The sequence below is a fragment of the Rattus norvegicus genome, chromosome 18, assembly GCF_021556685.1.
Source record: "Rattus norvegicus strain SHRSP/BbbUtx chromosome 18, alternate assembly SHRSP_T2T, whole genome shotgun sequence".
Taxonomy (NCBI): Eukaryota; Metazoa; Chordata; class Mammalia; order Rodentia; family Muridae; genus Rattus; species Rattus norvegicus.
In genome coordinates this window covers 70,359,469-70,378,628 of record NC_141551.1, presented here as the reverse complement: position 1 = coordinate 70,378,628, position 19,160 = coordinate 70,359,469, and the positions used below count along the sequence as shown (strand labels likewise).

The following is a 19,160-nucleotide window of genomic DNA, read 5'->3' as shown; positions in this document are numbered from 1 at the left end:
AGGAGGTGTGTCACTGGGCATGGGCTCTGAAGTTTCAAGTGCTCAAGCCAGGCCCACTGTCACTTTCTTCCTGCTGCTTGCTAATCTGGATGTAGATCTCTCAGCTGCCTCTCCATCACCATGTCCACCTGCATAATACCATGCTTCCTGCCGTGACAAAAATGGACTAAATCTCTGAGCCTCAATGAAATGTTTTCCTTTATAAGAGATGTGGTCACGGTGTCTCTTCACATGATGTCTCTAAGACACTAGGCAATCAGTAAATGACTGTATTCTTTGAAGGAACACACAGCTTTCCATCATCGTCATAGGGATATTCTATTCTGTAGACCACACACGCCAAGGTAGAGAGTAAGGAGGTTGCTCATTTTCCATAAGAATTCGTGACTAAAAGGTATAGGTGAGCTGTAATTTGGATCTAAAATGTTCCCCAAGGGGTTTCTATGGGAGTCCTGGTCCCTGACTGTTGGTACTCATCAGGGGTGAGTTCTTTAGGAGGCTGGCCCCAAGGAGAAAAAACTAGTCACAGGAGACCAGAAAGTAGAGTAGAGCCCTGGCCCTCTATCTCTCTTTGCTTCCTGGCTACCAAGGTAAAACAGGCCTCCCCCAGGATGCACTGCTCTCAGATATGTTTTGTGGCCACCAGCTGAAAACAAGAGAGGCAAGTGTATGGACATAAACCTCTGACACCAGGAATCAAAACAGACCCTCTCTCCTCTGACATTAACATCTCAGGCATTTCTCCTTCAGAGACAGGAAGCTGACTGGCACACCTCCTTAAGCAACACATAGAGAAAGCTAACTTATTTCTCCCAAGTCTATTGAATCTGCTTTTTAAGAAGCAGTGGGGCCAGGAAGATGCCGGAGAGATTAGGGGGACTTGCTGTTCTGCTAGAGAACCTGGGTTTAGTTTCCAGACACCCAGGGTGGCTCACAACTGTGTTGAACTCCTGTTCCCAGGAATCTGATGCCCTCTCCTGACTTCAAGGGCCACAAGATGCACATGTTGTATACATACATACATACAGGAAAACAAACACACACAAAATAAGAAATAAAATAAAAAGAAGCGTTGAAATGCATTCCAGGTTGAACAGAACACATGCTGCTCAGAGTTAAGTCTGCCTTTACTCTTAGAGTCAGAGTCACAAGGTCACAAATTCCAAACACCGGTAACTATTGCACTCATCCTGATGACACAGAAAGGGAATTGTTTTCAGAAACAGATCAAAGCAATAAACGTGAACCCACCCTCCCCACTAACCTGCATGACATTGCCCACGATGACACTATCGATGGTTTCCGGTGGAACTTTGCCAGCAGACAGGGCAGCCCTGGCAGCAAATTCAGTTAAGTCAGTGGCAGTGAAGTCCTTGAGAAGACCCCCATAAGCTCCAAAGGGTGTTCGCTTCGCAGCAACGATAAACACACCTAATGTACCAAAGAGAGATGTGCAAGCAGTCACAAGTTAACCAGCACCCCTAATAGGCTGTAAGTTATCTTTTCCATGAAATTGCATGGTAAACGGTATGTTCCAATTGGATAACTGATGATCTTTGTCATTCAATAGTGCATAGAACCAGTCACTCACACAGAAAGAGTATCCTACTATCCTAAGTGCAGGTCCAAGAGTTACATTGTAACATTCCCCTTAGATAACATTCTTACTCTGTTTACCCTTCTAGAAACATCTGCCAACTGAAATGCCTTTCTGCCTGCTGCTCCAAATGATCTCTGAACTAGAGGGCACATACCCTAGAAAGTCCCTGAAAGTTGTCTGAGGTTCACGGCTCACCTCATAAGAACTTCTGGGACATTCTAGTCAAAAGGCTCTTTCTAACGTTTGCTAGGGAACTTTCAATAAGAAGGGATATGCCAAAGTAAAGCAGAAGGCCTGTAGACGCATAATAAAACGTATGGCTGTTCTTCATGCTGAGCTGACTTGGATCAGCCACTAACCCCAGTTCTATCCAAATGCATCTTAAGAGAGACAGATCTATGAGTTCTAGAATATATAGTGTGCTGAACGACTTACATATGTCACTGCTTCTGGGCTCACAGGGTGACTTCAAATGACAAGTATCCAAAACCCAGAAGTGTAATTTTTGCTATCATTATCTTTTACTGTGCAACAAAATGGGCAGGTGTGGTTACCAGTTACACACAAAATCCACCTGCAGTTGGCTAATCTAAGAAACTGTCTAGACTTTCCAATTATTTCCCCAGGTAAACAGAAAGCATCTTTGCTGGGGTCAAGGTTATAGCTCAGTGGTAGAGTGCTAGCCTAACATGTGTGAGGCCCTGTGTTCAATCCTCAGTACAAATAAGTTAATAAACTGCAATTTCTGCAATACTTCACTGGGTGTTGACTCCTCTTGCTTTGTTCATAGTTTGCATTTCCTCTAGCTATAAAGACTACAGGATAATTGTGTAGAGCCTGGAGTCAGGGAGGACTGGAGAGAAGCTGTCTGGACAAGGTAGAACCACTGACCAGGAACTCACAGCAGCTCAGAGTGCCTTCCATAAGAACAGGCCAGGCAACATTCTAGCCTGAAGGAGGGAGGGGCTCAGGAGCTGCATCCCCTGAGGACCTACTGGCAGCTGATGGTTTCTGCAGGACAGAAGAGTCCATTTTCTTTCAGGGTGTGTGTATTAGCTACTCTTCTGATGTTATGATAAAATACCATGACTGAGGCAACTTCTGGAAGAGTCTGGTTTGGTTTAAGGGTCTAGGAGGATAAGAGGACATTTGTAGTGGAGCCTCATGGCAGGAAGCACATAGACTGACTGCTATAGAGACAGGGCTGTGAGCCAGTGTTTCTCAACCTGTGGGTCATGACCCCTTTAGGGTTACATAACAGATCTCCTGCATATCAGATATTTATATTACAAGTCATAAACCTGGCAAAATTGCAAGTATTAAGTAACAACGAAATAATTTCAAGTTGGGAGTTGCCACAACGTGAGGAACTGTATTAAAGGTTTGCAATATTGGGAAGGTTGAGATCCTCTGCTGTAATCCCTCAAAGCCTTCAGCAAGGTTACACCTCCCACGATCTCCCTGCCTGAAGGCCAAGAGTGCAGCTATGTGACCCTATGGGGGACTGAATCATTCAGATCATCATAGTGCGGTTGTTGGTCAGTAGACCACACTTCAGGCCCTACACTTATCAGTATACTGGCAGCACAAATTCGATTCAATAATTATTAAAAAGGTAAAAGGAAAAAAAAGAGGACATGAAATTGGGAGTGGGAAGGGGGTGTGTGAATGTGGGAAGAGCTTGAGGGAAGATCAAATTATCCAAATTGTAAGAAACTCTTAATAAAAATATTTTTTAAAAGCTGGGCAAAAGATCTGAACAATGAGTTAATCACAGAAAACACACAGCTGGTGAACAAGTGTATGCCAAGACACTCAGCTCCAGGGTCTAATGCAAATTAAAACAATGAATTATAACTGCACAAGGCTCCCATAGCTAAACTCCAAATATTGACACAACCAAATCCCGGGAGGCTGAATAGCAACAGGAAGTCGTTTGTTGCCAGTGGAAGACTAGATGAAACACTTTGAGAGACAGTTTAGCAATTTCACACAAAAACGTATCTTAACCACCTGCTTTAGCGATTGCGAGCTTTGTATTTCCCCCAAGTGATCTGAAAGACACACACACACATTTATTTGTAGTTGTCAAAAAACACCAACAACTGAAATGCCCTTCAATATGTGGTAAAGGGTCATATACGCAATGGAATTTTAATTGGCAATAAAAGAAGGAATCTTTTGTACTGACTGCTAAGTGAAAAGCAGTCAGTCTGAAAACGCCACACACTGAATGATCTTACCACACAGTGTCTGGAAAAGGCAAAGCCACAGAGGCAGTGAAGAGATGAGCATTTGGCAAAGGGCTCAGAGCTAAGGGTGAAGAGATGAGACATGGGGTTTTTAGAGCAAACAGCGCTTGTCAGAACTCAAAGCCCTGTGTTGACCAAGTCTGGACACTGGTGTAAATCAGTGGACTTTGGTAAAGAACAACACGTCAATATTAGCCAATCAATCTTAACAACAGCACCACACTAAGCCAGGCAAGGTGGTACAGGCCTTTAATGCCAGCACTCGGGAGGCAGAGACAGGTGAATCTGTCTCGAGACCAAACCAACCAACGAAACAAACAAAAACCAAAAGCAACAACCCCCGCTCCCAAATGTACCACACACACAAAAAAGTGTAATTTTCTTTTTAATAATTGCTAAGTCCAATTTGTACTGCCCATAAATATGCTTGTAGGGGTAGGGCCATGTCCTAAGGTGTGGTCAACCTAGAAACAGCCGCACTGTGATGCTCTGAATGGTCAAAGTCCCCACTGGTTCACATATCTGAACACTTGGAGTCAGGTCGGGGAGATTGTGGGAGGAGTAGCCTTGCTGGAGGGAGTACATCACTGGGAAGCAGGCTTATAGCAGTGCTTCTCAGCCTTCCCATGGCTGGGACCCTTTAATGACATTAACAATTAGGTGAGTCGTCATATGGCAATGTCCTGTGGTGAATTCTCTCCACTCTTGTAAAACCCAAACTGTTAAAAAAGAAAAAAAAGGCTTAATGATAAAAGTGAGTGGGGAAAACATGAGTAGAATCTTCAGGATACATAGCAATTATGGTGCACACGAGGGGGCAGTGCCCCCAGAAGCCAGACTGGGAATTGGATCTCGTGCTACAGGCAGTTATGAACCAGCTGTGATCAGGGCGCTGGGGCCTAAACTCAGGTTCTCTGCAAGAGCAGTACACGCTCTTAACCACTGAGCCAACTTTCCAGCCCTACAACAAGGAATTTTTAAACATCCAGAAAAAAAAAAAAACAAAAAAAAACAAAAAAAACGGCCTCTTAGGTACACGAAAGATGGAATGATTGCAGATGGCCTTTGAAGAAACAGTGGAGGGAGGCTAATTCCATGTTTCTTTAGAAGTTCTTTTCATTTGCCACAACCCAAAAGAATTTTCACGATTGTGAAGTATTAGTAAGGAAATAAGTGATATCAATAAAAAAAGAATTGTGGGAAAATTAAAAACAGATCCACAAACTTCCCATTCACCTATATAACTCACTCCTTACCTGATGATCTCAGACTAGAAAGGTCCAGTCTAAGTACGTTCAACTAACTTTTAGAAGAACATGGGGTGTGCGGATGCAAGGAAGACACCTTACAGGTTCTTTCATAAATCATTTCAAAAATCATTTTAACAGCATGCAAATACGTAGATATTTAAGGGTCTAAAAAACTTTACTAGCAAATTAAAATAAAAAATCTTCTGCGAATTCAGATGTTAAAAACTTCTTTCAAAAAAAAAAAAAGCAACAAACAAAAAAAACCTTAAGGTAGGAAAGAAACACTGATCCAAAGAACAGGGAGTCCAATTTTCTGAGATCTTGGCAGGGTTGTGCTGTGGACCAGACTGCACAGCAGACACCTCCGTGGGAGGAAAACATGAACATCGACCCTATGGACTTTCAGGAGAACTTTGCTACATAATTACTCGTTCTTGGAAGCAACTACCAACAATGAGGAAAACTGCTAGTCATCCATTTGTTTTCCAGATTAAGTCTAGCACCCCCTTGTGGCTTGTCTGAGGGGTCCTGAACCTTCCTAACCAGTATTTGGTATTTCCCTTTACTTGATAGATATCAAAACCTTACCTAAAACGAATGCTCCTCAATGCTCTAAACCTGTTCTTCCCCAGTTTCCCCCCCAAAGAGGTACCATCCACTGTAAAGAAGTTTCACAAGACAGAACTTCTTGTCATTTGACATTTCTTTTACATTTACCCACCACAGTCGGTCTGTCTACACTTTACTGTCCAACTCGCATCTAAAGTCAAAGTTCTGACCCATGGTCCATTATTTTAAAGGCAGCGGCAGGGCCGAAAGGAAATCAAGACAGAGTAGAGAACAGGTAGTGCCCCCTGGGTTTAAAATACTTTTGTCTTCCCCTGAGTTTATGAGAAGTCCTGCACAGCATCCACGAGGTCTTTGCACGATCAAAATGGTTCTTAGAGAAATCGCCTGTCTCTGAGCCTTGGTTTATGTTCTTTTAACTTCATGGTCAACCGACACTCGTGTCTTCTAGCTAAAATGCCATTTCCTGGTGATGCACTGAGAGTCTGCACTTGCTCAAAAGTAAAGGAATGGAAGAGAAAAAGGAGCGAGGCAGTTTCAAACAGACTACTACCAATTATTTTGAGGGCTCAGGGAACCCCAGTGTTAATTCCCTGGAGCCTCTTGGGGAATATTTTCTTCCCCGCACACGCTCTCGCGTGGCTGAGACCAAGCTTCTGGTTTCCGTGTGCATCTGCTTTGCCCCGACCACCTCGGGTTTCTGATACCGCCTTGGCTTCCCGCAGAGTTGAGTAAGAATTCACCACCGCGACAGTGACCTCCAAAGTCAGGAGCAAAGCCAACTCTGGTCTTCAGTCACTTCGTTGGAAACTGCACAGAAACTGCTGGCGACCGTGCTTTCCGCGGTGTTTCTCCTTAATGCAAACAATGTCCACCCCCCACCACAGCCCTGGGAGAGGAATGACCTGCGCCGACACCCCTGCCTGTTCGTAGAGCCCAGAAGCCGAAGCACGGCCAGGGGTGCAACAAGGGCGCGGGGCTCACCTCGTAGCAGCGCCATGACGAAGCTCAGTTATTCCACGGGTCTCTCACAGCTTCACTCGGCCACCAGCCCTGGCCCAGCCTTAATAGTGTGGGCGGCGCCCCGAGAGGCCGCGCCCCTGCCCTTTCCCCTACTTTTCCATCCCTGCCCCCCCCCCCCCCCCCGCGCCGCCGGGGCCAAGGTTACCCCTACTCTGTGCCACATGGGCCCCCGCGCCCCTCCTCTGGGAATTTGGGGATGACCTCGACCGCACACCCCATCTGTCCTATCCCAGGCTTCTAGAAGCTCCGCCCGCCCGCTCTCTCCAGGGCAGGAAAAGCGCCAAGAACCTACTAACATCAGCCCCACCCTATATCCCCGACTTAGCCCGGGGGAAGAGGGCGGGCCGACTGGCGGAGGGCGGGGCCTGTGGGTAGGGGGCAGTGCTATGTGATTGGCTGCCCTTGCGCCTGCGCAGCCCTTGGGTGGAGGCCTGTACTTGGCCTAAGGGGTGCAGCGGCGGGTAGCTGGGGCGTCTAGAGAAGGGAGGGGGATGTATGGTAGAGCAGGGAGCGCCTGGGTCCCCGAGGCAGCCCCTAGTGAGCCCGAGGTATTTTCCTTATATGATCAGGCCTCTCCTAGCCGGCGCTGCTGGTCTGGAGCCTGAGAGGATTATGAAAACGTGGCAGGTGATGGGGGTCAGGGGACCTGGAGCGGGGAGCTGAGGGGTGAGGGGCCGAGGGGGAGGGGACAGGTTTAGGGGTACCCACGCCTCCGGCTGTGAGCCCTGCCGATGATGACATGACCACTGCGCAATCTGAGTTCTGGGAACCAGGTGATGGATTGTGCTGCGAACACTGAGGCCAGGCAAGCTGGAGGCGGCCTAAGCAGAGAGAGGGTGCTGGGGATAAGAGCTCAGGGCCCCGGGGTGGCCAGTGGCCTAGGCTGAGCGTGGGAACAGGGCGTGGGTGGTGCTATTGCTTTCTACTAACTCGTCAATCACTGCCTATTCTTAATCTATCTTTGTGTGTGTTTCGTTAGCTTCCTTGGAGTGGGGACTGCCTTTTTAATCTTTTCTCTCCTGTTTTGTTTCTCCGTAACAGGGTTACCTGCTGTTCTGAAACTCCTGTAGACTAGGCTAAGAATTATGTGATTCGCCTAAATACTGGGATTAAAGGGGATTAAAGGCGTGCTTCACCATACCTGGGTTCAACCTACCCTTTTTTTTTTTTTTTTGCGAAAAACGTCAGACAAGTGAAAAGGTTCGTATGGGGGAACATACTGTTTGCTGTTTCACATCTACTCATTAAAACTTTATTTAAAAAATCTCATGTTTTTCTTCACCCCGTGAACACGTCACCACACTCGTCTCTTTACAGGTCCCTTAGAGAGGAATTTTCATGCAGTCCTGTGCAAAGCTCAAGCTGTAGGAATGGATGTCTCTGCTCTTGCATTGGGTTCCTCTGTTTCATTTGCCCTCCAAGTCACTACGAGGAGGGACTTCCATGTTTGCTCTTAGCTGTAATTATGTGAATGGTCCTGATAAAATCGGGGTGAAAGGTAACACACTCAAAGGGGCATGTGTAAGAATAGCAGCAGTTTCAGTCTCAGAAAAGGAACTGAGGCGTTTCCTTAACCAAATGACCAAACTTAAGAGTCACCAGTCAGGAAGCCATGGACTCCCTGGTGCACGGAGAACACAACTCTCTTATGTAGGACTCCTCCCCTAAATGCCCTGAATCTAATCACGTCAAGACAAGCCCAACATTAACTGACATGTAGGAGACTGGCTTTGGGAGGTTTTCGTTTTGTTTGTAGTTAGGCACAGAAATATTTATGGGTGAAGATTCAGTGTCTGCAACTAAAGTCATGCAGGACAAAAATGGATAGAGACAGTAGCAAGAAGGAAAACAGCGGGGTTGGGGATTTAGCTCAGTGGTAGAGTGCTTGCCTAGCAAGCGCAAGGCCCTGGGTTCGGTCCCCAGCTCTGAAAAAAAAGAAAAAAAAAAAAAAAAAAAAAGAAGGAAAACAGCAACAATGTTACTGAAGAATGGAAAAGTGTGTTATGGTCTGTTCTGTTTATTTGTTCTGGAGATTGACATTCACACACACACACACACACACACACACACAGTATCCTTCAACTAAGCTACAAAATTACTTAAAGTAGACTCTAAAGTAGTTATGTAGTTTTTAGGTAGGTTCACCTTGTAATACTACGCCTTTCAAAATATAACTTAGGGGGGCTAGACTTGGAATTTCTGAGCTAGTCTTTTTGTTCTGTTCTTGACTGGGCTAGCCTCCAGTGTTTTCAGAAAGGCCGTGTTATCTCTTTCTGTAGTTAATATTGGAAGGGAAGATGTGTTAATATAGAACTGGAAATTGGTCAAGTGTAAATCTAAATTCTACTGTCTAAGAGTTTATCAGAGTCTCAGAATGGTCCAGCTCCTCTGTCCTTTCTCCTACACGTTCTGAGCCACTTTTCCATGGTTAACCGCCCTCCCTCCCCTTCTATAATATTCAACATTGCTAGAAATTACAGTACTGACAACTGAGGAGAGCAGGTGACATCACAGGAGCTGCAATAGTTTTAGGACAAGTGTATGATGCTGAGAATGTGGCCCATGCCTATAGTCATAGCACTTGAGAGAGGTTGAAGAAGATGGTGAGTTCACGTCAGCATGGACTAGATAAGAAGACCCTGTGTCAGTGCAAGTGGGAGACTGTGTACATGCGATCCGGTGAGCACTTCAGTTATAAAGCAAATAGTAGCTTAGTTTTTACTTACAACAAATATACACTCTCCAGGAAGCTCGGGTTGCTAGACAAGGATAAAGAAATAAACTATAGGGGCTGGAGAGATGGCTCAGTGGTTAAGAGAACTGACTGCTCTTCCAAAGGTCCTGAGTTCAAATCCCAGTAACCACATGGTGGCTCACAACCATCTGTAATAAGATCGGATGCCCTCTTCCGGTGTGTCTGAAGACAGCTACTAAATATATATATATATATATATATATATATATATATATATATATATATATATATACATATATATATATATTATAAATCTTTAAAAAAAATAGCTGAAGAGATGACTCAGTCGTTAAGGGTACTGACTGCTTTTCCAGAGCTCCTAAGTTCATTTCCCAGCAACCACATGGTGGCTCAGAACCAACTATAATGGGATCTGAAGCCCTCTTCTGGTGTGTCTGAAGACAGCTGCAGTGTACAGTGTACTCACATAAAACAAATGAACCTTTAATAAAATAAACTTAAAATACTTTTATTCAAGCCATTTTAAATTTCTCTCAGATTTGGCACACCACTTTATTCAAAAGTACTTCCACACATTTTATCCACAGTGGAATAATTATAGTAACCGTTACAAGCAGTTTTCTATAACACAGCTGTAGTTTACAGACTTGTCTAAAATGAAGAAAACAGTTTTTAGTGGCATTTCTTCTGTAGTGTTAGATTTACCCCTGAATATTTTGTGAACTTCCTCAGAGAGGCAAGCCTCCATCTAAATGCCAGTTGATTGCAAAATGCTATATCTAAATCTGGATTCTTTAATGGTATGACTTCCGGCAGTAGTCTGATTTCATTGGTTGATTTCCAGTGTTAGAATGTTTTTTATTAATAGTGAAAATGTAGATACATGTACCATGGCTTACGTGTGGAAGTCAAAAGACCATCCATTGTGGGCTCTGGGGAGTGAACCCAGGTTGACAGGCTTTGTGCGGTAAGTGCTTCTTACCCCATGAGCCATCTTGCTGTCCCAAGTCTTATTTTAGAAAAACAATTTTTTTTTTTTTTTTTTTTTTTTTTTGGAGCTGAGGACCGAACCCAGGGCCTTGCACTTGCTAGGCAAGCGCTCTACCACTGAGCTAAATCCCCAACCCCTAGAAAAACAATTTTAACAGTCATTAAGAAAAAAAAAAAAAAAACCAAACCAATCTTGTCGTTGGCCTTGAAGTCTAATTTTCTATACTCTGTAATTCTAATTTCGTGATGTGTAAAAAAGGAAATCTTGGTTATTTGACTCACACAGCAAGTTAACTTTAGAAATCGACTGCAAATATTTTGAGGAGAAATGAATGCCACTGCTGTGATGGAATAATAGGTTTGGTCCCCCATAGACTGTGTGTGAATGCTTGGCCCACAGGGAGTGGCACTACTAGGAGGTGTGGCCTTGTTGGAGGAAGTGTGTCACTGTGGAGGTGGGCTTAAGCTGGGCCTAGTGTGACAGTCTCCTGCTGCCTGCAGGTGAAGATGTAGAACTCTCAGCTCTTTGTCCAACACTGTGTCTGCCTACACACTGCCATGATGATAATGGACTAACCCTGAGACTGTCAGGCAGTGCCAATGAAAGTTTTCCTTTATGAGCGTTGCCGTGGTCACGGTGTCTTCATAGATCTGAAACCCTCAGACAGCTGCCAAGCTGTCACATTTAGCAGCCACTTACTCGGTGGTTAGAATTTAGTTTATGCAATAGAAGTGGATTTCAATTTGTTGCCATAAACTTCAATGCATTCATAGTTAAAAAGCCTTAACATTTTGTCCTAAGAAAAGTCAGGGGAGCAGCACCTGTGACATGTTCCATGGAAGGGGGAAAAGCCTATCCTTGGGTCTGACCTGTCAGGGGACTATAGGAACCACCCCTAACTGCAACTGGGATGGTCCAGCACAAAGGGCTGCTTTAATGACAACTAATTTTTGTGGAAACACACCCATTACTATAGGGACGTGTTTAGTGCCTATATGGTAATCCTTAAAGCACAAATGTTAGATTTATGAATATGTGATTAGTCTTTAAGGTGCTTGTTTGCATGAGATAAGTCAGAGCTCCTCAGGATGCTACACCAGACATGTTCTTCCCACAACAACTTCTTTTGGGAAATATGTGGTAAGTCAGTTGTTGAAACTGCTAAAGGCACATGTTAGGACTGTAATTACTCAGAAGCGAAAACACTTAGTGAAGAGTTCAGACTTGTTTAAAATTAGCTTTAGAAGAGGAAGGGAACTCATTGCTATAGGGGGTGGGGGCGGGGGCGAGGAGAGGCTCAAGGGTAGAGTGCCCTTATGCCTGAGGACCCAGGTTCAATCCCCAGCGGTAGGGGAAAAACACAGAATGTACACAGAACAAGAATGCTAAAAAAGATTAGCATTTCTCAAAAGGGCCATTTCAGCCTCCGAGGATGAAGGGAAGTAGTCAGGAGGTGACAATCGCCAGCCACCGTACTTCTCAAGAACAGTGGCCAGGGTACTCCTATCCTCTGGAAGAGACTGGAGTTGTGACTTCATGTGAGTTACCCACTTCCTCCATTTGTCTAATCACTAAGCTTTTATCTAGAGTCGTACTCCACCTTGCGGGGTGGTGTGGGGATGATGACTTCAGACTATATGCAAGGTCAGACTATATTTGGGAAGTCATTTCCTAAAAATGCTTAGCAAGATGGCATTTTGGGTATTCTCAAGGGTTAAGGAGTCTTCACGTGAGTCCATTTTGAACACTAAAGTGCATGCTAAGACAAATTATATTCATAAGCAACTTTTAAAAGATAGCCACAGATCAAGCTGTTTTAAACTGGGTTTCCAAACAGTTTGTGTTTGGGGGTTGAAAGTCAGATACAGATGTCGGGGCTATAACTGAGAGCAGTGGGAGGGGCTCTTCTTGGAGACAAACACCCAAGAGCAGCTGGGCTGCTTACTGTGGACCCAGAAGGGACGATGCAGGTGACAGTGCATTTGTTGCCGGATTAGTCTCATGCCAGGCACTGGTTTTTGTTCTGGCCGCAGCAGTCAAGGAAGACTGGGGACACAGACTTGTCATAGCATAGGATTATAGGGCTTGGGGTGCGCTGTATTCCCAAGAACCTTCCTAACTGGGTGACACTCGGGGAAGTCTTCTAAAGTATGGTGGAATCTCAGTGTAATGACGAAGCTCATGTATAGTTTGCAAACCACCTGTAACCGTCGTAGGGACAGCATTCCTTTAATAAATACGGATTATGGAAATGGGTAGAAAGACTGTATAGGTTTGTCTAACCAAATCTTTGTTCTCCAGTCCAAAATAAAATTCTGAGGGGCAAACACATAAGCTTGTTACATTATTACTAAATATTTCTTTAAATCTTTTAGTTCCTAGTAGAGTATTTACATTGACTTTAAATTTTGGAAACAATGTTGAAAACTTGAGAAGGTTCTTCAGAGGTTCTTCAGACAATTGGGTTCTTGAGTCTGTTTCCCTTATGGTCTGGGGGCCTGGAGTCAGGGGCACACTGCTTTGGTTTTATACCGGCCAATAAAAGCTATCCATCCTCATCTGCCCTTCTCATATGAATTGTTGCCGAAGCTTCCTGGTCTCAGAGCATTGACTAGCAGCAGAGACTGTATTTTTCCATCTTTCTCACCCTGCACCTGACAGCTGTATGTTTAGTGTAGCTCTCCCACAAACCTGAGACTATCGCAAGAGCTCGAGCCTACCAAGGGCTGGGTCATCTAATTTACTTAGAAACGACATTCAACATGCTTGGTCAGGAGGTCAGTCACACCAGTGCCCTTCACTCCCCAGGCACCAGTGAATACTAATTCACTGGAGAATTCTCCTGAGGCACAGGCCCATACTTTTTGTTCTCAAAACATCTTACCCCAAGATCATTCACACCTTTGGTTTATCAATATATGTCGTTCTTATGGTTATTAGTATCATTTTCTTGAAAGACCCACGAAGGCAATTTATGTCATGTGTTTTTAATATAATCTTAGTTTGAACATTCTTAAGTTATATACACAGCTCAAAGCTAGGCACTTCCACTCTGTAGAACTGGCATCTTTGTATGGTGACTGGAGCTACACAGCGGCCGTCCGTTCTGACGTGTCTTGGTTTAACCTGAAAGTGCCACTGCAACAATCGTCCTCACTTCAGGTGTTTTCTGAGCAGTCTGTACAAAAGCTAACGACCAGAGTGCACCCCGCTGTTTAGTTCAGTGCTCCCCACAGGTCTCTAACATGGTTTGATCTACGCTGGGCATATTTAACAGACCTAGCACTCCTTCAGCCGACAGCACGCACTTCCTTCTCGCTTGCCTTGGAAACAACGCATCCTCAGACTTCATTGAGGAACTCCAGATTGAGACAGGCCGGGATGTGGATTGAGTCCATGGTCAGAGCAGATGGATTAAATGGAAACAGAACAGGAAACATGTGTTTAGAGTCCAGCAGTAGCTGCTGGGGGTCACTCCTCTCTTGTAGCTGAGCCTGTGGAGGGAGAGTGTAAGTATTTAGAACTACCTAAAAAGAGCCAGTTTCAGTAACTTCACAGATGTGAGGGGGGCATAGGGCGTGGAAGGATTTCTAAGACGACATGGGAGGGGTGTGGTAGTCAGGAGAATGTGCCCTCCCTGTGCCGCTGAGGCATGTCATGGAGACAAGCCCTGATTTAGTTTGTTGGAGCCAATCAAGCACCTTCTCCATTGTAGCAAGGTTTTAATGCTTCCATCCAAGGGAGAGGGTGAAACTTCATCTAAGGTGCAAATCCCAAGGGTAATGGACCCGATTCTAGAGCAGTGCTTCTCAACCTTCCTAATGCTGCAACCTTTTAATACAGCTCCTCGTGTTGTGGTGACCCTCCTCCCCCAACCATAAAATTATTCTCATTGCTACTTCACAACTGTAATGTTGCTACTGTTATGAATCATAATATAAACGTCTATATTTTCTGATGGTCTTGGCAACTCCTGTGAAAGGGTTCGTCAGCCTCCCCCAAAGGGGTCGTGACCCACAGACTGAGAACTGCGGGTCTACAGGCAGACTCCCTGCTCTGGGCTTTCCTAAGTCTGAATTTTGTCATGTTCAGAATGGAACATCATAGATAGTGCTGAGGAGGCAGGCAGTGTAGGATCAGCCCCTCCACAGAAAAGGTTCCTGAGTTTGAAAGAGTGATGTGCGGCTGCAAAGGGAGACGCCTACAATTGTGGAATAGCTAGGTAGTGCCAGGGAAAGCAGTGAGGTGTGACCTCTGAACATCTGATCCACGTGGATAATTGTTCTGGACAAGGTTTCTCTCAGGGTCCAGTGATTTGTCTTAGTGCCATTAATCAGAATATTTAGAAGGGCAAATCCTCTTCCCCTCCCCCTCTCTTTGAAGCCAGATGTTTTAAGAAAAATACAATAACCAAAACGAAATTCACTGTTCTACAGCAAAACTGGGCGGGTAGAAGGGAGACCGGTGAGCTACAAGATGAATTAGAATTATCTTCCTTAGAAGCTAGCTAGAGTTGATGTGATCAAGTCTAAGAAGGAGTAGAGCCAGGTTTGGTACTGCACTCCCTGTAAGGTCAGCACTGGGGAAGCAGAGGCAGCGGGATCAGGGTTCAACTTCATTCTCAGCTACATAGCAAGTTTGAGGTCAACCTGGGCTGTGTAAGGCCCTGACTAAAAACAGAGCTTGAGAGACCAGGAAACAAAGTATCAACATGCATACAATAGAAGTCCCCAAAGGAGAGGAGGGAAGGGGCCGAAAGTCATTTAAATAAAACTAGGCCACCCCAAACCCAATGGGCAGTGTATATGAGTACATCCAAGCTCATTAATATTTTAGCAGGATAAACTTGCATACTGAGATGTGCAAACTGTCAAAACCCAAAGATGGGGAGTCTTAAAAGGCACCGCAGAGAATTTTATTCATTACAGAGTATCTTAAAATGAGGGTAGGGGTTGATGTTCACCAGAAGCCATGTTAGGAATCAACAAGGTGACTGACACACCACTAAGGGGAAAAACGAACAAGTAAAAAAATGAAATGAAAACATCTGGCAAAATTTCCTTCAAGGACAAAGGAATATTTATACCATTTCTGGAGACAAAATCATTTTGAGAAAAGCTTCAATTCCTCGTGAACAATGATAGACAGAAGCACAGTTAGAAACAGAGCCTACAGGGCTGGAGAGACGGCTCGGTGGTTAAGAGCACTGACTGTTCTTCCAGAGGGCCTGAGTTCAAATCCCAGCAACCACATGGTGGCTCACAACCATCTGTAATGAGATCCAATGCCCTCTTCTGGTGTGTCTGAAGACAGCTACAGTGTACTCCTGTATACATAAAATAAATAAATAAATCTTAAAAAAAGAAAGAAAGCAAGAAAGAAAAAGAAACAGAGCCTACAGCTCTCTTGTGCCCAAATTGGCAGAACTGAAGGGAGGAGTGGCTCTCTATCCCTCAGCGGGACAGCGGGACACTTCAGCCTCCCACTGATGATGTAGTCCTGTAAGGTGAGATCAGTGAACAGACCGAAGGACCCTTTGGCACGGAAGTTAGATGGCTGGGGGGCATGCCCTTGAAGAGGTACAGGGACCCTGGACCCTGCTGTCTCTTGCCTCAAGGCTGTTGTGTAGTAAACAGGTGTTCTCCACCTACTGTGCCTGCCATGGTTAAGTACTGTGGAGCTAAAGACCTAAGAGCAAGTTAGTCACCATGGACTAAAATATCTGGACAAAAATGAACCTTTTCTCTTGCAAGTTGATTACCTCAGGTACTGTGACACCGTGATAGCTAAATTGCATAATACAGTTTCCCCCTTGGGAGAGAGTCCTTGCCTTATAACTCAGTCCACTGAGTTCTGAGGGCACCTGGCAGGTAGGCACTGTATTTGTCACTGGTATTATCTTTGCAACATCCTGCCTTGTTCTTCCTACCTGGGAATTAACCATTAAACTGTTGAACCATGAACTCCAGGCAGGAGCTGGACTGCAGGAGTGTGGCCAAGAGGAAGATCCATAAATTCGTAACAGGAAAATACAGATTATGCCATGTCATCTTGAGACGCCAAAAATGCATTTTTTTTCTCCTCTTTGCAACAAGACACTATTGTTTCAATGTTACCCAACTTTAGAGTGGGAAGACCGAGGGCTTATTTGCTCAGTACCTACAGCAGCTGGCTCCCACGACTGTGGCTCTCCGGGTACCTTTACTATTCCACTTAAGCCTTGAAACAGGCTGAGACCTGCGAGTGCCAGCATCCCTTTACCACGAGGTAGAAGGTGAGCCACTGAGTACAGGGCAGGAAAGAAATGAGTCCCAAGGACTCTGGAGTCTCAGATCGGTCTCATTTTGTTCAGTCACCAAGTCAATGACAGAAAGTGCTGCTTAAGCCTCAAACTGCTCATATACTGGCATCTGAAGAGCAGGGCCACTAATTCAAAGTAATACGGAGAGTTTGACAGAATGGTTGGGTACCATAGAGAGAGAAGCTTGGAGGGCAGGTAAGGCTTTTTAATGGAGGAAGGAGCAGCAAGTTTCACAAGTCCAGCGTACCTGTGGTGACTCTGGTGGTACCTGGCATGGTCTCTTCCTGATGGCTGCATTTGGCCCTGCTGCACTGTTTCTTACAGAACAGCCTCCCAGCCATGAGAGAGGAAGGCTTCCTCAGAAAAGCCTCCTGGAGTATTCGGTTCCTGAATCGTGGGCTCTCCTGTTTAAAAGCCCTGAAGAATGTCCACTTAATTTTTGACAAAGGAGGCAAAATATACTCTCAGGGGGTGAGGGGAAGATAGCCCACTTAACAAATGGTGCTAAGAAAACTGGATTTCTTATTTGCAGAAAGTGAAATGAGATTCGTAGCTTTCTCCTTGTATAGAATCTTAAAATGGATCACCAGACTTACAACCCTGAAACTTTTAGAGGAAAACACAAGATATTGGCATAGGCAAAGCCTGTTCCCTGGAACACCAGCAGCCCGGGAGCCAGGCCCGGCAGGTGGACTACGTGAAAATCACTCCTTCTGTATAGCAGAGGAAGAATGAGCCGCACTAACAGACGGGCAGGGGAACTTTCTCAGCTACACTCAGGCGGGGAGCAAACAGCCAAGTTACAAACAACTGCAGGGGATTAAATACCAAGGGGTAAAGCTGCCAACGGTAAATGGGCCATGAACTGAATACGTAGCTTTCACCAAAACTAGCCAATAGCCATTTAAAGACGTTTAATGCCCATCATTGCCAGCGTCATGCAAATTAAAACTGCTTCGACATACTATCTTATCCCAGTTAGAATGGCCATCATCAAGAACTGGGAGAAAGTGAATGTGGAAGAGAATGAGGAGAGAAGGGGACCTTTACACACTGTTGGTACAAATCAATACACACACTATGGAGATCAGTTTGGAGATTTCTTAAAAACATTAAAAACAGAACTGCTATATGACTCAGCTGTTTCGTACCCAGAGAATCTCCATTCCCTACTACAGAGATATTTACACCCATTTCCATTGTTTGTCTATTCATGATAGCAAAGAATCGGACCCTTTTGTGCACAAACAGATAAATGGGTAATGAAAATTTGGTAATATATCTAATTGACATAATGGAATATTACTCAACACTAAGAAAATGAAGCGTAAAAGATTCGGGAAAATGGATGGACTTCGAATTCTATATTACACGAGGTCACACAGTCTCAGAAAGAAATAAAAGAAACATGTTCCTTCTCATGAGAATCTAGCCAATAATATATTCACATGTACAAACAAAGGCAGCTGTGCGCACAGTATAACACGACGAGAAGAGAAGAAAGGGGTGAGGAGCGACCGAGCACAGGTAGCGGACACAGGCAATGAAAGAGGATGGAGAGCTAACTTTAATCTAATTCTGTCATGGGTCTTTTGTCTGGGGTGGTAGATGAGTGTGTAAGATATATCCAATACTGAGAGTGTAAATTCTGAAGTGAAGATTCACAGCTTCTGTTCTGAATGCAAATTCAACTATTCGTGAGCTCACTAAGTTTTTTAGACTTTGGGTCTGGTTTATTTATCTGCACATTTTTTAAAGTAACAAAGGTCATGAGCGGGCTGGAGAGACGGCTCGGTGGTTAAGAGCACTGACTGTTCTTCCAGAGGGCCTGAGTTCAAATCCCAGCAACCACATGGTGGCTCACAACCATCTGTAATGAGATCCAATGCCCTCTTCTGGTGTGTCTGAAGACAGCTACAGTGTACTCCCGTATACATAAAATAAATAAATAAATCTTAAAAAAAGAAAGAAAGCAAGAAAGAAAAAGAAACAGAGCCTACAGCTCTCTTGTGCCCAAATTGGCAGAACTGAAGGGAGGAGTGGCTCTCTATCCCTCAGCGGGACAGCGGGACAGCGGGACACTTCAGCCTCCCACTGATGATGTAGTCCTGTAAGGTGAGATCAGTGAACAGACCGAAGGACCCTTTGGCACGGAAGTTAGATGGCTGGGGGGCATGCCCTTGAAGAGGTACAGGGACCCTGGACCCTGCTGTCTCTTGCCTCAAGGCTGTTGTGTAGTAAACAGGTGTTCTCCACCTACTGTGCCTGCCATGGTTAAGTACTGTGGAGCTAAAGACCTAAGAGCAAGTTAGTCACCATGGACTAAAATATCTGGACAAAAATGAACCTTTTCTCTTGCAAGTTGATTACCTCAGGTACTGTGACACCGTGATAGCTAAATTGCATAATACAGTTTCCCCCTTGGGAGAGAGTCCTTGCCTTATAACTCAGTCCACTGAG

At 44.8% G+C, this 19,160-nt stretch overlaps 2 protein-coding genes, 1 long non-coding RNA gene and 2 other non-coding genes across 11 annotated transcripts in view; 3 read left to right on the top strand and 2 right to left on the bottom strand.

The window, feature by feature from the left end:
* Acaa2 (acetyl-CoA acyltransferase 2) overlaps positions 1-6,836 on the bottom strand; it is a 28,170-nt gene extending 21,334 nt beyond the window's left edge. Inside the window, 2 exon segments of one of the 2 annotated variants that reach the window (NM_130433.2) lie at positions 1,265-1,431; positions 6,654-6,836. In NM_130433.2, the coding sequence (NP_569117.2) occupies positions 1,265-1,431; positions 6,654-6,669 (183 nt within the window). In that variant the 5' untranslated portion in view covers positions 6,670-6,836. 2 annotated transcript variants of the gene reach the window in all.
* A 277-nt stretch (positions 6,837-7,113) lies between these two features.
* Positions 7,114-8,685, top strand: LOC120098116 (uncharacterized). Its single transcript, XR_015643068.1, has 3 exons — positions 7,114-7,319; positions 7,734-7,892; positions 8,010-8,685. It is a non-coding gene; the product is annotated as an uncharacterized LOC120098116 (long non-coding RNA).
* On the top strand, positions 7,204-7,344 carry Scarna17 (small Cajal body-specific RNA 17). The gene has a single exon (XR_015643181.1).
* Positions 7,418-7,496, top strand: Scarna18 (small Cajal body-specific RNA 18). Its single transcript, XR_015643171.1, has one exon.
* Positions 8,686-13,370: 4,685 nt separating the features above from the next.
* Myo5b (myosin Vb) overlaps positions 13,371-19,160 on the bottom strand; it is a 303,903-nt gene continuing 298,113 nt past the window's right edge. For all 6 annotated transcript variants that reach the window (XM_087592156.1, XM_087592152.1, XM_087592157.1 and 3 more), the window contains 1 exon segment: positions 13,371-13,893. In XM_087592156.1, the coding sequence (XP_087448282.1) occupies positions 13,741-13,893 (153 nt within the window). In that variant the 3' untranslated portion in view covers positions 13,371-13,740.